General features: G+C 51.6%; 7 protein-coding genes across 7 annotated transcripts; 4 read left to right on the top strand and 3 right to left on the bottom strand.

Moving 5' to 3' along the window:
- Window positions 1-745: 745 nt before the first annotated feature.
- On the bottom strand, window positions 746-3792 carry PV08_05062 (uncharacterized protein; the record flags this gene model as incomplete). The annotated part of the gene is made up of 2 exons (XM_016379406.1): window positions 746-3235; window positions 3304-3792. The coding sequence occupies 2 exons, from the start codon at window positions 3790-3792 to the stop codon at window positions 746-748; spliced, it is 2979 nt and encodes a 992-aa protein (XP_016238083.1).
- Window positions 3793-4276: 484 nt separating this feature from the next.
- Window positions 4277-7526, top strand: PV08_05061 (uncharacterized protein; the record flags this gene model as incomplete). Its single annotated transcript, XM_016379405.1, has 9 exons — window positions 4277-4543; window positions 4600-4623; window positions 4673-4865; window positions 4917-5294; window positions 5357-5944; window positions 5989-6094; window positions 6147-6407; window positions 6470-6915; window positions 6979-7526. 9 exons carry the CDS (start codon window positions 4277-4279, stop codon window positions 7524-7526), a joined length of 2811 nt encoding a protein of 936 aa, XP_016238082.1.
- Window positions 7527-7939: 413 nt separating this feature from the next.
- On the bottom strand, window positions 7940-9110 carry PV08_05060 (uncharacterized protein; the record flags this gene model as incomplete). The annotated part of the gene is made up of 2 exons (XM_016379404.1): window positions 7940-7977; window positions 8039-9110. The coding sequence occupies 2 exons, from the start codon at window positions 9108-9110 to the stop codon at window positions 7940-7942; spliced, it is 1110 nt and encodes a 369-aa protein (XP_016238081.1).
- Window positions 9111-11310: 2200 nt separating this feature from the next.
- Window positions 11311-12375, top strand: PV08_05059 (uncharacterized protein; the record flags this gene model as incomplete). Its single annotated transcript, XM_016379403.1, has 4 exons — window positions 11311-11538; window positions 11586-11839; window positions 11898-12176; window positions 12240-12375. The coding sequence occupies 4 exons, from the start codon at window positions 11311-11313 to the stop codon at window positions 12373-12375; spliced, it is 897 nt and encodes a 298-aa protein (XP_016238080.1).
- Window positions 12376-13007: 632 nt separating this feature from the next.
- Window positions 13008-14981, top strand: PV08_05058 (uncharacterized protein; the record flags this gene model as incomplete). Its single annotated transcript, XM_016379402.1, has 7 exons — window positions 13008-13209; window positions 13271-13404; window positions 13453-13571; window positions 13621-13728; window positions 13780-14386; window positions 14490-14598; window positions 14776-14981. The coding sequence occupies 7 exons, from the start codon at window positions 13008-13010 to the stop codon at window positions 14979-14981; spliced, it is 1485 nt and encodes a 494-aa protein (XP_016238079.1).
- A 533-nt stretch (window positions 14982-15514) lies between these two features.
- On the bottom strand, window positions 15515-17560 carry PV08_05057 (uncharacterized protein; the record flags this gene model as incomplete). Its single annotated transcript, XM_016379401.1, has 1 exon — window positions 15515-17560. One exon carries the CDS (start codon window positions 17558-17560, stop codon window positions 15515-15517), a length of 2046 nt encoding a protein of 681 aa, XP_016238078.1.
- Window positions 17561-17772: 212 nt separating this feature from the next.
- PV08_05056 (uncharacterized protein) lies at window positions 17773-19028 on the top strand (the record flags this gene model as incomplete). The annotated part of the gene is made up of 2 exons (XM_016379400.1): window positions 17773-18742; window positions 18790-19028. 2 exons carry the CDS (start codon window positions 17773-17775, stop codon window positions 19026-19028), a joined length of 1209 nt encoding a protein of 402 aa, XP_016238077.1.
- Between the last annotated feature and the right edge of the window lies 1 nt (window position 19029).

Here is a 19029-nt window from a genome sequence, read left to right as displayed (position 1 = left end):
AACCTACTTTCACACTATATCTGCTCGCTAGGCAGTGGACATGGCCCGCTTCTGCAGTAGTTTTCTTTCCCTGGGACAGGGCTCTACTCTACCCCCTTCTTTCTGTACCGCTAAAGGCACCCTTCTATTGTATCCCCTCTAGATTCCCTCCTCCAGTGTCGTTCTTATAGACATAGGTACTCAGCGAAATGGGTGTCCCATACAACTAACTCCGGACAGATCTGGTCGGACTTTCTGGTCAGCACCTATGCCGGCTGGCTAGGCTATTTTGGCAATCATGTTGCTTCCTGTGCTCGCTATCTTCCGATGGCGAACATTTGAGATGAGAAAATGACCGTGTCGAGAGAGCCAACACCCTCGCTGCGTATTTTGCTCTTGGTCTGCAACGACGGCAACGACGACAACGTCCTTCGGCAGGACAAACGAGTCTGCAAAACGCTGGGTCCGAGATATCTAGCTGAAAGGGTGACGACGGGAGGTGTGTTGTATTGGAGTGGCTGGCTTCCGCAGCCTGATGGTTCGCAGCCGTGGTGCGTGGATAAGGATAGTGTTGTAGGATCCGGAATGAACATGATACAGTATAAGGTATCTGCAAGCATTTCGATGTTAATATCTCTATGGGTATAATAAAAATCATGGGTATCTCTCTTCTGTCATATAATGCTTCAACGCCTGCGAAATAAAACAAATACAATCATGTAAAGCATGAGTTCCAGTTTCGCTACACGGGGCAACATTTTTGATGTCACCGCCGACCAATTAGACGTTTAACGGTCTCATATGCAAGGGACATATCTTTCTGAACTCCCTTGCCGTTTTTGCCTTTCTTCTCGCTCAGTAGCAAGTCAGCAAAATCACGCTTTTGTTTCTGTACATGGACGATTTCTTCCTCGTAGGAATCTTTCATCAAGAATCGAATTGTTGTGACAGGTCTCTTTTGGCCCATGCGATGAATGCGAGCGAATGCCTGATCTTCGACGGTCGGGTTCCATTGCGGCTCCAGGATGTAAGCACGGTTAGCGGCAGTCAGGTCCAAGCCGACTGCGCCACATGAGATGGTGATCAGGATGACTTTGATTTCTGGATCAGTCCTGAACCGAGAGAGTGCGTCTTTGCGGTCAGGCTCGCTGACTGTGCCGTCAAAGCGTACAAAGGGGATGGAGGCAAGTGACAGTGCATAATCGCACAGGTCTAGTGTCATTCGCCATGCTGAGAACACGACGGACTTTGCAGTCGGGAAAGCTTGCAGATCATTGATCAGCGCTCGGATCTTGGTGGGATAGTCGCCGAGTTTCAGCTGGTCGACAGAGGGTCGGTGCAGATATGACGAAGGATCGGTGACTCGGACGGTCTGTACGGTACAGGGCGGACTGTGACCACACCACCCCAGGGAGAAACCATCATTGTGTTGAGCTTCAAGATTGCAGTTCCCACATAGGTACTTCTCGCAGTGAGATATAGCAGGTTCTCCTGTCAGCACTTCGAATGCCGGGACGCCTGAGCAATTTTCGCTTGGTCCTGTCGCGGATGCTATATTAGTTGCGCACTTGCAGCAGGAGGTATCGCCGGCCATCAGCAGGTTGTCGAAAATCTCTTGAGCTTCGGTAACATAGGGTCTGAAATGCTTCATGTCTGCAAGGGTGCCAAAATTACATATCAGACGGAGTGAATTGAGGCCTTTCAAAGCGTTTCTCTTCGTGGACGTATCGGTTGATGCTATTTCTTGGTTGAGAATGCTCATGACCTGTGCCTCCAGTGGCTCGTACAGTTCGAGCTCCGTTGGACTGAATGGTAGAAAGGTATCTTGGTGGATTCGGGCAGGAAGAACAAGAGCCTTCCTCGACCGACGAAGGCTCACGGATGCGATGATTCGCATTAACCTTTGCATTGCAGCTTCGGGATCGGTCTTCTGCCAGATGTCGGTAATATCTCTCGCGAAAACTGTCTGGTCGTGATAAGGGTGTGCTCTAAGAAACTGTAGAAGTGCACGGAAGTCGGTGAGATGGTTTTGTATAGGTGTGCCTGTGATCCCCCATCGTCTGTCTGCCTTCAGTGCACATACTGCCTTCGCAGTCTGCGTATGTGGGTCGCGAACCTCTTGAGCCTCGTCCAGGATGATGCGGCGCCAGCGAGCTTGAAACAGAATGCTTGAGGTTTTGGCCTCCGATGCGACTGTGTTGTAGGTGGTGAGGATCACATCGAAATTGTTTATTTGGGAGAGCTGAGAGAGACGATGATTACCATGATGTTTGGTCCAACGCATCCTTCCTGGGTGCAAATGTGTAGACAGCTGCTCTTCCCACATTTGCAGTAATTGCGGAGGCACAATGACCAAGGTGCATCGCATGTCCTGGCTGCATGGGTGGAAGGATCGTGGCCAAGCGAGCATTCCAGCAGTGCCACCGCTGTCCAAGTCGGAGGCAACGAGCGAGATGGCTGTCAAGGTCTTTCCCAGACCCATGTCATCCAGCAGAAGCCCTCCTCTGAATTCTTCAGGCGGCTCCTCCTGGACGTCATCATTGATTGTGTTCCAATACATCAGGACGCCACAGACCTCTGTCGTTTTCCAGATATCTTTGAGGCCATTTTCCGCACACCAGCCACGCTCTCTCGTTTTCATAAAATAGAGACCCTGCCGCTGGTGTTTATGGAGTTGAGTGCACAGGGCTGACGGTACCTCTGCTTCGGGAAGATCCCCGTTAAAGTCTAGGTGGTCTAGATGTTCTGTTGAAAGCTCTTGGTTGACTGTATTGTCATGACGGGCAAGAAGTGCTGTGTCTACTGTCATTGGAGCATCGCTATCCTGGCCACAGAGCTTGTGTGGGTTTCTATATCGAACGTTTCGGGCACAGCCGGCTGGAGGGTCTTGCAGGCAGACATCGCAGTCTTCGAAAAAGTCTCCCACTTGGTCGTACAGAAGATAAGGGCCGTAAATAATTGCTGCCAGGGTCGCACGGACTTCCGAGAAGAGACGGCCATCCCTATGTTTTGGGCCTTGAGTATCGGCGCGTGATAAGACACAGCGGACCTGTATCGATATCCTGGCATCCGAATCTAGCTCACGAAGAATCTCAGCAGTTCGCAAGTCGAGCTGCCCGATGATCGAGCCATCGTCGAGAAATACCGACCCATCATCGTAATCGAGCCGGACGTTGTGCAACACGTGTATCTTGACAAGAGTTGTAGGCAACACGGGGGGTTTATCGGGGTTCAAGGCTAGGGGCATCGGGCCCACCTGGAACGCTCAAGTCAGCGAGTGGTCTATTAGTTAGTATTAACGAAGAGATTGTTGACGGCACGGACCGTTCCAAAGCAGACCTCCTCGGTAGGTGACTCCGAGCTTTGACAACCGTTGCTCTGACCCGTCGCTGGACTGAACAATGCGTCATCCTCATCTGCGAGAATGCGTCGAATGCTTTCGAGTGTCTCATCCTCGAAGCTAGGAGCGACTGTCTGGGGGCCAATATCTCGGAAGCGCAGGATACTCAAGAGGTCTTCCACCTCGGTTCCTGCGCTGACAGCCTCGATAGGTGGAACAGGCGCAGTGTGGAACTGGCTGTCTTGGTCTATCCATATAAAGTCGCCAATATCTTGCTTGATGGAAGTAAAGGCATCGTCACGACATGTTTCGTCGGTCCGCCTTCGCTTGGAGGGCGGCTCGCCACGTTCGCGCGACGCTCGATAGCCTGTTGTTGGAGGGGGAGGAACGTTTAACTTGCATTTTGTCTGCCTATCGGCGCATGGACCGTTCGACTTCGTTGAGGGAATGGCCGATTGAGGCAGCCCGAGCATCGCCTTCAGGTACCTGGCACCCAATGATGAGTAGGGCAAATCGATAATGACGCAAGCAAGACCTACCCGGATTTAAGACCATCCTCACTATGCCCACCCATCCCAATCTTGAGCGTGTTCGCGCGGGTGCAATTGATTTAGAGCGCAGACTTCATGCATGCTCGCGAAATTGCTATGATGCCGACAGTCGGTGCCGAAGATTCAGACTGAGTAGGGAACTTTGTGCTCACTGTCAAGGAAGTTGATTTAACCTCTTTTGCCACTGGCCAAAGGGCCGTCGCTACTGTACCAAAACACCGTAGCTGCGCCATCCTCACGGCTGCGCCCCGACTTTGCTGACGCTTGCCATCCATGTCATCGATAACGTGCAATCCTAACTAAGTCTTGCGATTCTGCAAGCATCCTGATGGATGTCGATGGCAGACAATCACCACTGTGATCCGCGCATGTACTCCTGTCTGATCGTTCGCTCGAGGCCGTTGAGATGGACATCGGCGAGGAGGTGGCCCCCGAGGCCTCTATGATGGTTGACGATGCTCGCAGATACCTCGAGGACACTGTTAGTGCACAAGATGCCACTGCAATCCGGTCGACGACGCTCTTCGACTTGCAAAATGCGGCTCGACAGATCGAGCTCAACCTGAAGGAGGTTTGTAATTTGAGGAGGCTCGAGTACTTCTTTGCCAGCCTGGAGAAGTTCTCAATAGCTGCGAGAGCTGTATGTGACACCACAACAATGGCGTGGGCTTGGGTAAGTGCGACGATCCAAGGGTCCTTGACTCTTCCACTTGACTGATACAACTCCAGGGGCCCGCGAAGTTGATGCTTGAAGTCTGCCTCTTTCTTCGGTCGAAAAGCGTCATTCACTCACCTCAGATAGATATGCTCGGAGGAGCCAGCTGTCCTGAAAGAGTTGGTGTCGGCGTATAAACGCATTGGGCAGGCATTTCCCTCACTTGGCAACTTAAAAGATGGGGATGCCACAAGCAGCGAGACACAACAGCTCTTCGCAATCTGTTACGCTGATTTGCTTGACTTCCACCGACGCACGTATGAAGTTCTTCGAAGGCATGGTAGGTGGTAATGACGGATTGCATGATCATGCTGCACTGACACTGCTGGAGGGTGGTACTCTTTTTTCCAAACCTCCTGGGCACGTCTCCAGCCGTGGTTACGGATATATCTCGATGATCTGAATACTTGTGGACGATTGCTAAGGACTGCGCAATCCTCTCGAGATATAGGTAAGACAAGAGACTCTCGTAACAGAGCAACGAAGGAATTGGAGCGAAATGAGGAAGATCGCAAGGTCAGCGAACTTCAAAATGCACAGTTCTGGCTTGAAGCCTCTACACTTGACCAAGAAGAGGAGCTCGACGTGCTGCGGAACAAATCTCATGAAGATAGCTGTGACTGGATATACGATAATCGCATAGTTGAATCGTGGTTACGAAATGGCAATGATCACCGTGTGTTGTGGCTTAAGGGCATCCCAGGTTCAGGTGAGTATTTTGTTCCATGTAGTTCTACTGCATCGGAAATGCACTAAGGAATGTGTCTTCAGGCAAAAGCGTTCTGTGCTCGAAGCTCATTGAAAAGATTCAGTCTTCACAAAGGACAAAGGTTTTGTATGTGTTATGCAGCGACTCGCTCCCTGAATCGAAGCAGTCCCGATCTGTACTACAATCCTTGACATGGCAATTAATACGGGGCCAGCCACATCTCTGCGCAGCTGTTCAGGTTGACTTCATCAACAAAGGCCACCGAAAGTCCTCCAAACCAAAAATTCGGGAACTTCTCCACCTTGCGGTATCGGCCTATCCTTCCGTTCGCATTATCATCGACGGGCTGGACGAATGCGATCTGAAACAACAGGAGGAGATTCTGGATGAGATGATCGCCGTCACCAAGGTTGATACTGGTTCAAGCGTCTGCAAGGTCCTGATATCAAGCCAGGATGTACTGAAAATATCTCGAAAGCTACGAAACAGGACCTCCATTGATCTCGGTAAACAGCAAACAGCTGTCCGCAGTGCAATTTCCTCTTTTGTTGGCGCCCAAATAGAACAGAGCCCGCTTTTCAAAGATGCAGAGAGTCTTGATGCGTCGGAGCTAGAAAGAGTTCGGCAGACCTTGGTGACTAAGGCTGGTGGTAAGTCGTGACTGGATCCCTTCAAATGTACTGACAATTTGCAGGAATGTTCCTATGGGTGCGTCTTGTTATGACAATGTTGGAGAATACATACACGCCCGGGGATCTGAAAAAGGCTCTCGAGGATCTCCCGGAAGGCCTTGATCAAGTGTCAGTATCTGATAAAGCCCACAATGAGAACGCTCACTAATTTCCTTCACAGATACGACAAGATCTTTGCAAGATTTCGGTTGCAGTTGTCGCAGACTAACAGAGACAGAGCGTCGCGCATTTTCCAATGGCTGGCTTGTAGCCCAAGATATCTCAAGCGATATGAGATACAAGATGCCATAGCCCTGGACTTTGATCACCCGACGATAGATTGCGATAAACGGGGCTTCGAGCATATAGTCGAGCTTTGCAAACCCCTCGTGGAAAGTGGGAGCGGTGAAACCATCAGATTTGTACATGCTTCCGTTAAAGAGTATGTCAGAATTTCTCCATGTACACCCTCCGTAATAGGTGCCAAGATTGACTTCGGCTCAGGTACTTGCTCAAACATCAACCTCTGTTCAGATTAGAGGAAGCTCGATGCAACATTACCTTTTCTTGTCTGGCGTATCTCCTGAACCATGGTATTAACTTGGTTGCAGCCGACTTTGACGACGAATCACGACGCGTCGAGATTGGCCAAGGCATCCATGGACTTTGTCGATATGCTGTGCAGAATTGGACGGAACACCTCTTGTCTTACCTCTCTGAAAAAGAAATAGTGCAAGTTGAGCTGAGGGCGAAAATACTGCAGGCCCTCGAGAATCTGGCGCTCGCGTTATCCAAGATCTCGCAGCTACCCCAATCGGACTTTTCGCAGACAAGCCTCGACAGCCGCTGCGATGCGTTGAGCGAACATCCAGTGGCATGCACGTTCGTTAAATCTGCCTTGGTGGATCAATTGCCACAGCGTATTGCACCGGCAGAGTCGATGAGTGCCAGTGAGTCATTCCACAGATCAATATTTGAGTAGGTTCTCTGCTGCTAATTTTGGTCCTGCCTAGCTTCGGTCGAACATCCCCTGACAAGTATACGCCGAAAGTATGACGAGATTTCTATGCAACTGCTCCAGGCAACTTCCGTCCCAGGTCTACAAGAGAAGGAGCTAGAGTCGTTCAAAAAGACCTATGGCTCCGACATCTTGATTTGCCGAACAAGCAATTGTCCGCGTGGTCTTCAAGGGTTTAGAAGCGTTCAGGAGCGTGACGCGCACGAGTCCACTCATCAGCTGCGCTGCCCATACCTTGGTTGCATTTACAATCGGAACGGAGTCGCCAGCGAGAAGAAACTCAAAGATCACATAGCTGCGTCTCATCCCGAAGAGCGCGCACAAGGCCCTGCGACGCCTATCAAACCTTTTGGCGAGAAAAGAATAACCACAGACTCGACACTAGTGGAATCACCAGCAAACGTATGGAAAGAAGCGGAAGTGGTCGTATCGAGTGACGGTGAAGAGGAGGACGATGGCGATGATGACGATGTCTTTTACGATAAGCTTGAACATGTTGCCAGAACGGATGGATTCGCTTTGAGATCCACAGATTGGACTTGAAGCTCAGATTTGTCCTTTCATCGCAAAGTTAATGATTTTGATACCAAGACAACCATATCTGCAGATTGAGCGAGATTACGGGTTGGCTCTCATCCTCAGCGAATACAATTGTGTGTTAATCTTCCTGCTAGCCTCAAGATTCTGAACTTGTTTCGGACCTGAGCAGGAGACTCTGTTGCACTGTCTACTGTCTCTGTGAAGCGTTAGAGACATGCATGGATTCGTTACCGCCTCTAGTTCGCTGCGAGACAGAATGCCGAAGTGGGAGCTGTGGAGTCTCACAGCAATATTAGCAGCGTCGATCCGATATACCATGCTTTCGTATCCTGCTGAGCTGCCAGCGCGTTGGTCACAGGCTAGGAAACTAGCCAGCGCTTCAACACGCTCCGGAACAGAGTGGCTGTGAAAAGATGCTACATACGAGTGATGTCGAATCCAATCTCGGGAGAAACTGAAGGCTGTCCAGAAGTGTGTCAGCTTGACTCTGTTCCGAGGCGTCGGTGCAGCTTTACATCCTTCCCAGACGCTCGGATCCAGCTGCGAGAGTGTTCCTTGGGTCCACAATTCCAAAGCTTCTCCCCAGTGGACGTCTCCTTCATGCCTTTGCAAAGCTCTGAGCAAGAGGGAGATGAACTCAACTGGATTCTCTGGCCTGCAGAATTCTAACACTTGCATGAGCAAGCCAAACCGGGTAATTCCATAGTCAGGTTTCATACCGGTGCCCGAGGCACAGTCGGCGGCAAGTGAAAGAAGGGCGAATACCCTGTCCCGCCGGTCTGTGCATTCAGAACTGCTGTATGTTCGAATGAGTGATTCAAGCGTCTGGCTCTGCAAGGGGGTGTCACCTCTGAGTGTAGCTGTTCTTTGATTCACCAAGGCTGTCGCTTGACTTTGCGGCAGGAGGTGTCGCATAGCGAGGCAAACTTTTTCGAGATTATGTCCGGCGACGACGACTTTGCCGTACTGCAGCTCAATCGTCCGTGCTAGTAGAAACTCCTGTATTATCCACACTCGAGACCAGTAGGCCTGTTTCAGCAAGGAAGCCAGCGACTGTATTGGCGCAGCGCGAAGATCGTAGGCTGGGTTGGAAATATCGTCGCACTCGTCCGCAAGCCACTGAATTCCCATGAGGCTTTGGTCGGTGGAGCTCCCTAGCCATACCCTCGTCTTTCTCGCCGTGCGGTATATCCTTGCCATGAGGCTGACCTGGCGATTTTTCTCGTATACATCTCCTTGATTGATGCAAAGAGCGTCGATCCAAAAGGTCTGGACTGTCTGACGGTCCCGTAAGTGACTCAAAGCGCTCAGGAGGTTCGCCCGAGCTTGGTACGATTTGCCTTGGACGTATATCAAAAACTGTGGATCTGGTGGTCCCCAGGTATACGACAACGCCGTGTAATATGCCTCGCTAGCCATGGCAATCGTATCCGAATCTTCGGGCAACTCAACCTGGCGCAAAACGACATGGACAGGATCCGGTTCGGCGCCAGGCAATAAGTCCAGCAGCCGAATGCTTATCGGGGAGTCCAGGGGCTCATACCTGTACGGTGCAGGGGGCGGCATCACAGCCGCTTCAGCGTCCATCATGTGGAGGTTCCGTCCACGCCGTGAAGATTGATGATGATGATCTAGTCCAGTCTAACTAATAGTCTCTATCTTGAAAACAAAAGCGGACATGATAACTTGGCCATATACGTACTATTTTATCAATGTATATGTGTGTTGACTGAATAGGAACAGGAGCGAAGCGCCCGGGGGTTAGTCGAAACATGGAGCCCTCACTTACCTGTTTTAAGAATTGGTTCTTCAAACAGAAGACTGTATGTGGTGGTCGCTTACCCTTTTTCCAATCCTTGCAAGCCCGTTGTATCGCTTGGCCGTTCTATAGGTCAGGATGTGCCTTCGGCGCCTTGCCGCGCGCTTTAGTTTAACACCATTCTTCAATAAGCCAAAGAGCCCTAGGAAAGGTGCTTGTCGTCTCGAAAACCGATCCTTTCACAACCAGCCTTGCTCTCGTATGTTTTGGCTTCCAGATTTTTGGAAGTGACCTTACCTCCGTCTTCTCCCCAAGTACCTGAAAGAATGGCGTATGGCGGCGCGCTTCGATCGTCGCCGAAGATATCCAAACTCCGCTCATCACCAGTACCGATTTTGAGCAGGCGTGTCGTATGAACGTCGGTCTGACGATCCGCGGAAGAGCTCGTTTGTTAACGGTCGACTGCGCAACATACATCACGTTCGGTATGAGACGCCGCCTCGAATCGGGGATAACTGAGGTTTGGGGTACCATCTGCAGCCAACATGGTTCAGTCGAGCCATGATGAGGCGTCTGGGAGCAACCCGATCTACCTCGTAGTTCGACGAAGAGAATGGACGAAGTTCCTTGGTGAAAGGCTCTCGGTGAGGCTGAAGAACGGCTGTGCCAAAAAGTCGATCTGCACCATGCAGAAGCCCCTTGTACGATGGTATGCAAAGTGTGACAGGCCAGATGCAAATATCCTCCACTATCCCCGAGTTCCTCTAGAAATACCTGATTCAAGGGTGCTGGAGAACCCGCTCGACCGTTGGCCTCTTCTGTTGATCAACCTGCATTGCAGGCGTTACGAAGTCCCAACCTCCTCTACCAGCATCAAACGTTTCGTCAATCCAGCTCAATGCCCATTGGCTGTCCGGTTGGAGCGTACCGGCTCGAAATGCGATTTCTCATGCTGCAATTCAGGCGACGCTCGACTCGTACCTCGGTAGTCATAAAGGGGTGGCATAGTTCAAAGAGAAGTCCATGTTCGGCTAACCTTCTGTATTGTATCTGCACAAACTTATGCTGTACTAACGCATCATTGCCAGTGCGTGGGTTCAGACATGTACCCAGTGAAAGGGGGTTCAGTAGGACCGATCTTCCGCAATCTCGCAGCACGAAAAGCTTCACAGGATCCTGGGACACATTCGAGTGACACCTGAGACTTCACTTTGTGACTATATATTCGATTCTTCGATTCATGTCGATCGCCTAGACTGGCAGTCCTTCGAGCCTCAATTCCACGACCGTGCCGAGTAGTCTCTTTGACAGGCATCATATACAGCGTCTTCAACCGAAGAAAAGTCCTCCTGTACTCCGTACCGGCTGACACGAACACAATCAATCGATGAATACGCGTCCACCAGGTCCGCCTCGATTGGGAGTACGCCTTCCCGGTTCATCTTGACGGCTCACGAATCGTCTTCATGGACGTTAGCACGGGCTCATCTCATCGGCCAGGTTCTTCATCAGGCTATGCTGTACTCGCATCGACTGCAAGGACAGCAATTCTCTGTTGTCTCTGTCGGTGCCTCTAGCTCGATTAGGGGTCTCAATCTCCGAGAATGAAACACTATATCAATTATTGCCAAGTCTTGGACAACTTCTTCGGGCATTGTTCCACTTCGCTTACAGAAAGATTGATGTTCTACAAAACCCTCCATCCAACATTTGCACTTCTGCCGGCCTTCTTGACCATCCTTGTGCTCGACATCAAGCACACCACAGGTCAAGTCGTGACCCCAGCTAGCGTCATGACTCTCTCCTAGATCTACTTGCGACCTAACCTATGCACGATCAATCTCGGATACGGACGAAGAAATGTTCGTTCATGTCTTTGTATATGGTGGGTACTGGCAGATCGACTGTCTTTGCAAGGAAAGACGTCTATAAGAAGAGCCAAGAATTCGAGATTGATGAGGTTGGAATCTGATCAAGCAGCGCCATTCACTCATTTACAGTCGTTCGTTACAGTCACTCGTTACAAACATGCATGCCCGTGCAGTCCTTACTGGCTCTGTCCTTTCTCTTGTCCCTTTCCTCGCCCACTTCTCCTGCGCACAGACTTCCGGGACGTTTAATTTCCTTACCTACAATGTGGCAGGGCTTCCAGCAATTCTCAACGGCAATGATGAGACAGGCGACAAAGCCACGAACGCAGGCCTCATTGGAGGAAAACTGAGCTCGGGAAATTTCGACATCGTTCATATGCAAGAGGTACGACCCGGACTCGGTGCTCTTCGAGTGAAGCTCAAGGAGAATAGGATTTCAATTACCACGCGTACATCTACGCCACTGATACGCACCCATACCGAACGGCCACATCTGGCGGTGTACCTTTTGGTAGCGGGCTGAACACAGTGGCAAACTATACCTGGAGTGCCTTCAATCGAATCACCTGGAGCCAGTGCGATATCAACGATGGTGATTGCTTGACGCCCAAAGGTTTCACCATGATACGCTTACAGCTGACGGCAACCGCCTCGATTGATCTCTACAACCTCCATTCCGACGCAGGGTGAGTAGTGCGCATAGCTTTTCCGCCGCCTGTGACTAACAGCGATTCTTCTCTGTAGATCCAACACTGGAGACGGCAACGCACGACGAGGTGATATCAAACAGGTCTTGTCCTACATCTCCGCCCACTCAGCCGGGCAAGCCGTTATCATTGGTGGCGATACCAATGATCGCTGGACCAACGATGATGTCAGCTTGAATCTCCTGACCGCAGCCGGCTTCTCTGACACCTGGGTCGAGCTCATCAACGGAGGCGTCTATCCCGGTGCTGGGACGACCGCCAACCCGTGCGATGTACCCGCAGCGTCCAACTCCTGCGAGGTCGTGGACAAGGTCCTGTAAGTTTACGACGGCGTGCCAATTGTGTCCTTGTGACTCGGATCCTGACTTGAGATGTATAGCTATCGCTCCTCGAGCTCCGTCAGCTTGTCCGCAACCAGCTGGACCTACGATTCGGCCTTCTTCGTCCAGCCGGACGGAGACCCGCTCTCTGACCACAACCCGGTCCTGGTCGGGTTTGCTTGGTCTACCGCATGATCCTGAACCCCGGTTGGAGCATGTCTTGAAGTTGTGACGGAGACTTTGTGCATGCTTTGAGCGGAGTGGAAGAGATTTGTGCTCAAGGATGGACGTGAATATTGAGGGTTTTCTTCTGGTGCTCACCGTAGTATTTCAGATTTAATAACGTGATGTAGTTATGGGTGGATGTGACAACTTGTGGAGTCTGCTGGCCCACAAAACTAGCGATGTGAAGATTAACAAATCACTGCCTTTTCGCCCGGAACGTGTATCTTTCTTTTACCTTCCTCTCCCCGTTAATCAACACCAATTTCACTTACGCTGTTGAGACTTACACTACCGAAGCGAAGCCGGCATTCGTACAGCGTGCTGAGCCTGTTTACTACCGGGAAGCGGCAGCCTTCATGTATTCAACGATCGGGCCCGAACAAAGTTTAGAGTCGTCGTGTATCAACAAAATGCACAAACGCGTCGCTAACAGTGTTTTCCCTCGCTTCTGCTCGCATCGGAGATGAGGCTGCTTCTGAAATGATGCCGGGGTCTTCCAACGTATTTGTGGCCGGGTTCGCTGTTCAGCAATGGGATGATCGCTACGTCCCTCTTATTCCAGTCAAACTCACCTTTGTCGAGGCGTTCGCGAGACATCGAACATGAAGTCCGTCCTGGTCACGTCTGCTCTATTTGCTGTGGCTACCGCAAGGTCCACTGGATCGTTTGGCGGCGCTTCCCAGGGTTGGGGTTGGTCGGGTCCTTATCCTGGTTCTGGTTCTGGCACCCCGGACGCTCCAAGTCCTGGCAGTACGGCATTCGACCCTCTGGAACACCTCGGTGGCAACAGTCCTTACTTTGAAGGTTCGTGCCTTGACGACTGGTTTCGAGGTGGCGTTCCCAGACAGTAATTCACATATTTTAGGTCCAAACGTCTTCGGCATATCAGCGACAGTCCCGGATGAATGCAAGGTCGACCAAGCAGTCTATATCACTCGTCATGGAAGTCGATACCCAGACCCGGGTGCATACAACGGCTGGGTGACTCTGTACAACAAGGTAGCCTTGCTCAAGACTGTGAGGAAGATGGACTGACCGTGGCATTAGATCCAAAACGCATCATTCCAGGCGACAGGGTCTCTTGCGTTTCTCCGTGACTGGAAGCCTGTCCTCGACAATCCCAGTCTTGAACTCAGTCAAGTCTCGCCTGGAGGCTACGACGAGCTGTGAGTTTGTTAGTGTACTCTGATCGACGACTTCTGACGAAAGACCCAGCTATCACTACGGCGTCGAGCTGAGGACTCGATACCCCGGCTTCTATCAATACGGCGCGCCTTTCCGCGTGTGGACCAACGACTATCCGCGGACTATTGACAGTGCCAGGTGAATTCGGGAACTTGAATTATGCTTGGCCCTCGATTGACGAGACTGTAGACTATTTGCTCGCGGCTACATTGGCCCCAACTCAACCTCACTTGGCACCGTCTACGCAATCAATTCAAAGGCCGCCTCCGCGGTGGGAAATTCCCTGGCCACTTCAGATTCGTGTCCTACCTTCGCAGACAGTTCCGGCTCAGGCTACGCTGACGTCTATGACAACGTCTATCTCCCGCCGATCGCGACCCGCCTCAACGCGTTGCTCAAGGGAAACCTGAACCTCACGGCAAGCGATGTCAGCAAAATCCCTTATCTGTGCGGCTTTGAGAGCCAGATCCTGCGCAGTATCAGTCCCTTCTGCGCAGTGTTTACCGAGCAGGAGACGCTGCAGTACGAGTACCGCCAGGACCTGCGCTACTGGTACGGCACGGGACTCGGAGCGTATAAAAACGCGTCTGTCCAACTTCCTTTGCTTCAGGGGGTGGTCGATCTTCTTTCCTCGGGTCCAAAGACATCGGTTGCAGGGTCTACACATGGGAATGACACCCTAGGTCCGCTGACTGTGGCCTTTACGCATGACAATCAGATCAACGAGCTGGCTTCTATACTCGGCATATTTGACCAGCAGAAAGCCTTGCCGTCAACGTCGATAGATCGCAATCGGGTAAGTGTCCCTCTCTCCTGGGGATAGCAAACCTCTTGAGGACAAAGAGAGGTGAAATCCGGAATCCGAGCTGACTCAAGGGCTGTTTGCTCGTCCCGTCCAGATCTACGTCAGTAGCCGGATCACACCCATGCGCGGCACTGTGGCGTTCGAACGTCTAAACTGCTCCAACAATCTCTACGTGCGCATCCTCCTCGATGATGCGGTCTATCGTAAGTTTGCCAAGCACCCCCCCCCCCCCCCCCCCCCCCCCCCCCCCCCCCCCCCCCCCCCCCCCCGGCCCCCCGCCGGTGCCATCCAGTACAGTCGGTCCCCGACCGCGCAAGCCCAGACAAACACAAAAGAAATAATCCCGTATGTTAATGTTCTCATCCCGCCTGTGTGCACAGCGGTCCCAGCATGCAGATCAGGTCCCGGCTCGTCTTGCCCGCTGCAACAATACAGGGACCAGGTCGTCGCGGGGAAATGGGCCGAATTCGGCTCCTTCTCGTCGGTGTGTCATCTACCGAGTCAGAATGTCACCACCGGACCGGACGGAGCGGTCACTTTCTTCACGAATCTGGCGTCGAGTGCGATTAGGAGCGTGGTGCCTTGATTTGGAGACGGATTGCCGCGTAAGAGGGCCATCATTAGAGGCACGAAAGCGCTCAGGAAGCAGCGGGTGAGCCGAGGGTGAGCGGAGCGGCGATCTACCAATCGAAAAGGCGAAAGGGACGGTGCAGACCGGTTTTTCGTTCTCGAGGAATCTTAGGTACGTTAGTAGGTATGAGTGAGTTTCGGTTAAGCAATGGAAAGTTTTCGCAGGATGATGCACCCAGGTGCCCTTAGGCTTACGGAGGATCTCTTGAGTGACGAATCTTTTCACGTCGACTGGCACAAAAGCTCGTAGCAGGGAGGAACACAACGAATTTCACGTGTGCGATCATGGGCAAGAATGAGCGGTGGCCAGAAACGGGAAGGGTGTTTGGGAGAACGTGGACCACGACGACCAGAAACCATTCCTTCTTTTAATCTCTTATCGCGAAGAGAGTCTCCTGGAACGCCTCGCTATGTGTGAAATCAACATGCAACACGCACTGTGCAACACGACATCGATTCTGGCTGGGTGTGAGACTCCCTGTCAACTTTTCATGCCTTTTGATTTTTTCCAGCACGCTCCAACTTCCTCCTCTTTGCGCGCAGCTTCTCTGCTTCGAGATCTCGTTTGGCATTTCCGTGCTGCATCTTCTCGTACAACTTCCTCTTCTTGTTGCTCATCATCATCTTCTGCCGCTCAACCTCTTCGTCCTTCTTGGCCTGGGCTGCTTGACGGGCTTGACGGGCTTTGGTCTTCTGCGCGTCCTCTTTGGACTTGGTTGTTGGTACAGGGACAGGTCGACCTGAGAGTTCGGCCTCGAGTTCTTTCTGGTGCTGTGCCTCCTCATCAAGTTCCGAATCGGCAGAATCATCAACAGCGTCCTCGAAACCGCCAAAGGCGTCACCAGCTTCAGCTTCAACCTCTTCGTTTTCGTCGTCGTCGTCGTCGTCTTCCTCATCGTCTTCTGATCCCGCTACGTCCATTCCGCCATCGATTTCATCTTCTTCATCTTCTTCGTCTTCTTCCATCTCCTCTCCTTCGGAGCCTTCAACATCCGCAGCTTCGTCTTCATCAATAGCGTCGTCCGCCTCGCCCTCGAGTTCTTGCTCTTCCAAGGTCGCCCTGGGATCGTACTGTCCACCGGTTGGCTTGACCCACGGACTCAGGTGCGGAGGCAATGTTTCACCCGGCGCATAGACATCGGTAGGTAACAGCTTCCCTTCATTCACACAATCCCAGACCCATTGCGGCTGAACGTAGGTACGGCCAGGCATGATGTAGCCAGGCTTTACAACTTGTAGATTTTGGTCTTTGTTCGAAACTTCTTGTCCTTGGAGTGCGGGAAGCGGTTGGGCAGGGGCAGGTCTGTCGACGATCTGGTGTGTAATTCGAGGGTCTTTCTCGTCATGTGTAAACGCACCCTCCCCGAGGACAGCGTCCCAGCCGACTCTCTTGCAGCCAAAAGCTCGTAGTAAAAATTCGACAGGGTGCCGCGGTGCCTCACGGGAAATGAAGAATGTGCAATTCGAGAAAAGTGTTGCTGCGGCGTCTCCGGTCATGTCAGGCTGTGGCAAGATGTCTCCTTCAGGCGCTGCTTGCGTAAAGGTATCAATCGTTCCGACGTCTTGTTGGTCTTCCGGCTCCTCGTCTTGTTTGGGCTCCTCTTCGGTGCCTACTTCTTGCGCAGCTTTCTCAATCTGTGCTTGTATAGCCTTGGAATTGCCATTCTGAGAATGTCCGTTGGTCAAAGCCTTTTGCTCATCCTCTTTGTCTGTCGAGGCGGTGATGCCGCGGCCTTCCAATGTGAACGCAGCTAACTCTGCACCTCGTTCGTCACTGGCAGAGTCGAACTTGGGAGGGTAGACAAGGCCAATGGATGTGTACAAGCGATAGTTGACGAAGCCGAGTAGAGTGCAGTAGAACTCAACAAAGGTGCCCATGATCCTGTAGTCCACATCCTGCGTAACTCTCTGCACGAATTTGTACGGAACAAGCCACATAATGTCCTGGCCTTGAATCGTAGCCTGATAGTATATACCCTTGATGGAAAGGAAAGACTTGCGTAGCGAGTGTGTCGTAATTAGATAGTGTTCGAATTCGTGGCAGAGGCGCTGACAGCGGGAGATGACTTTTGCAGGCACGGCGGTAGTGGACGGGAGATTGGCAAAGAGGAAAAGGAGGGACAAGGCATCATCGAGATCGCGAAGTGCGTCAATGAAAGTAGGGTATCTCTCTCGAACAATGTGATCAAGCTTGATCTTGGGCAAGCCATGTTTCTGCAGGCGCACTGCATCTTGCACTTCGTTGCGGCCAAGTGATCTTGCAATCTTTTTGTCTAGGGCCTTTTGGTCTCGAAATTTAGCCAGGAGAGGCTCATGAAGGAGATACTGGATGTCCTTAGTATAGTAGAAAGTCGTCGAATGAGTCGCCGATTTATTGGCTTTCTTGATGTTTCGTGGTTCTCGAGGGTAGATGCCCTTGAAGATGCACAGTCTTCGGAAATCGGCCAGCGAGATCTGCAGTTTGCGGACTGCTTGCGTCCGAGTGATATAGTTCTTCGACTGGCCGGACTGGCCCTTCTTCTTCTGTTTGCCCATGATTTTCTGTTGGTCGAGACGGATGGCTAGATTGGCGCAATTGCTTCAAATGCCACCTGCGGACTAGATTTTGCGGAAGAAAAAAAGTTGCAGTGAATCGGGGTAAGTCGCAGACAGGGAAAGTCTGCCGAGATTCTCCAACTCCAATCGAGCCACTTTGTCCAGCCTCGAACTCCTTTTTGCAGTATGCACTCAAGTTCGATGGCGCAGACATGACGAGTGCGTGGGATCGCAAAACAATCGGCATATATGCTGGGGCTATATGTCTTCGACTTTTGGTGGTTTTTGCCTTCCCAGATCTACCCAATTTCCTGAGCACACAGGTCGAAATATCAACACCCGTATCCAGCTTCAAAAGGCTTCAGGAAGGACTGTTCCTCTACCAACATGGCCTCTCGCCGTATGACGGCGGGGTCTATCACCAGGCACCATTGTTACTGGTGATATTCGAAATACTACCTTCGACGCTTGTATTTGTATCTCTGGATGTACTCAACGCGGTGGCTCTACAGACCATAGCCGACAACTTACGCATTCCGACTCCTCGATTCAAGGACTTGGATGGGAGTCTAATTGCTGCGGCGTACTTATTCAACCCGTTCACGATCCTCTCATGCCTGGGCAAGTCTACAAGCATATTTACAAGTGCGGCCATCATTCAAGCGATACTGAATGCTCAGTCTGGAAATGCTCTGCGAGCAATGTTCGGACTAGCCATCGGCTCGTATCTATCCATGTACCCGGCTTTGTTGTTACCACCGACGCTTCTTATGATTCATCAAAGTGCAGGGAAATCTGCACCGTTGTCGGTCTCGGTCGCCGCGTTTGTAGGAGCATTCGCAGCTCTACTTGGCACGACGCTGGTCTTGACCGACAGCTTCGAAGACTTCCTCGCATCCTGTTACGGAGCACAAATAACAGTCCCAGATTTAACGCCAAACGTGGGGTTATGGTGGTACTTCTTCATCGAAATCTTCGACTCTTTCAGAGACTTCTTCATTGGAGTTTTCTGGCTGCACCTGGTCGGTTATGTTGGAGGGATGACACTTCGGCTTCAAAATCAACCGTTGTTCGTCATCACGAGCTTGTTGGGCTTGATCGCTATCTTCAAGCCGTATCCAAGTATCGCTGATGTCTCGTTGTATCTTGGATTTCTGCCCATGTATTCACATGTACTCCCGCGTAAGTACCCTTTTCGCTGGTGACAAGCAGCTGCTGATGATCTTTAGTGACGAGGTACACTTTCATCGCAGCTTCGGTGTTGCTCTACTCGACGCTCCTTGGCCCAGCATTCTACCACTTGTGGATCTATGCAGGTTCTGGTAACGCGAATTTCTTCTATGCCATTACGTTGGTGTGGAGCCTCGGGTTGTGCATCCTTGTCGGCGACACACTGTTCGCAGTGATGCGGGAGGAATGGGAGCTGGAGAGACCTGAGATGACAGGCAAAGCTGTCCGACAGATATAGA

Source organism: Exophiala spinifera, assembly GCF_000836115.1.
Source record: "Exophiala spinifera strain CBS 89968 unplaced genomic scaffold supercont1.3, whole genome shotgun sequence".
Taxonomy (NCBI): Eukaryota; Fungi; Ascomycota; class Eurotiomycetes; order Chaetothyriales; family Herpotrichiellaceae; genus Exophiala; species Exophiala spinifera.
The sequence above is the reverse complement of the archived record's forward strand: the minus strand, read 5'-3'. Positions and strand labels throughout refer to the sequence as shown.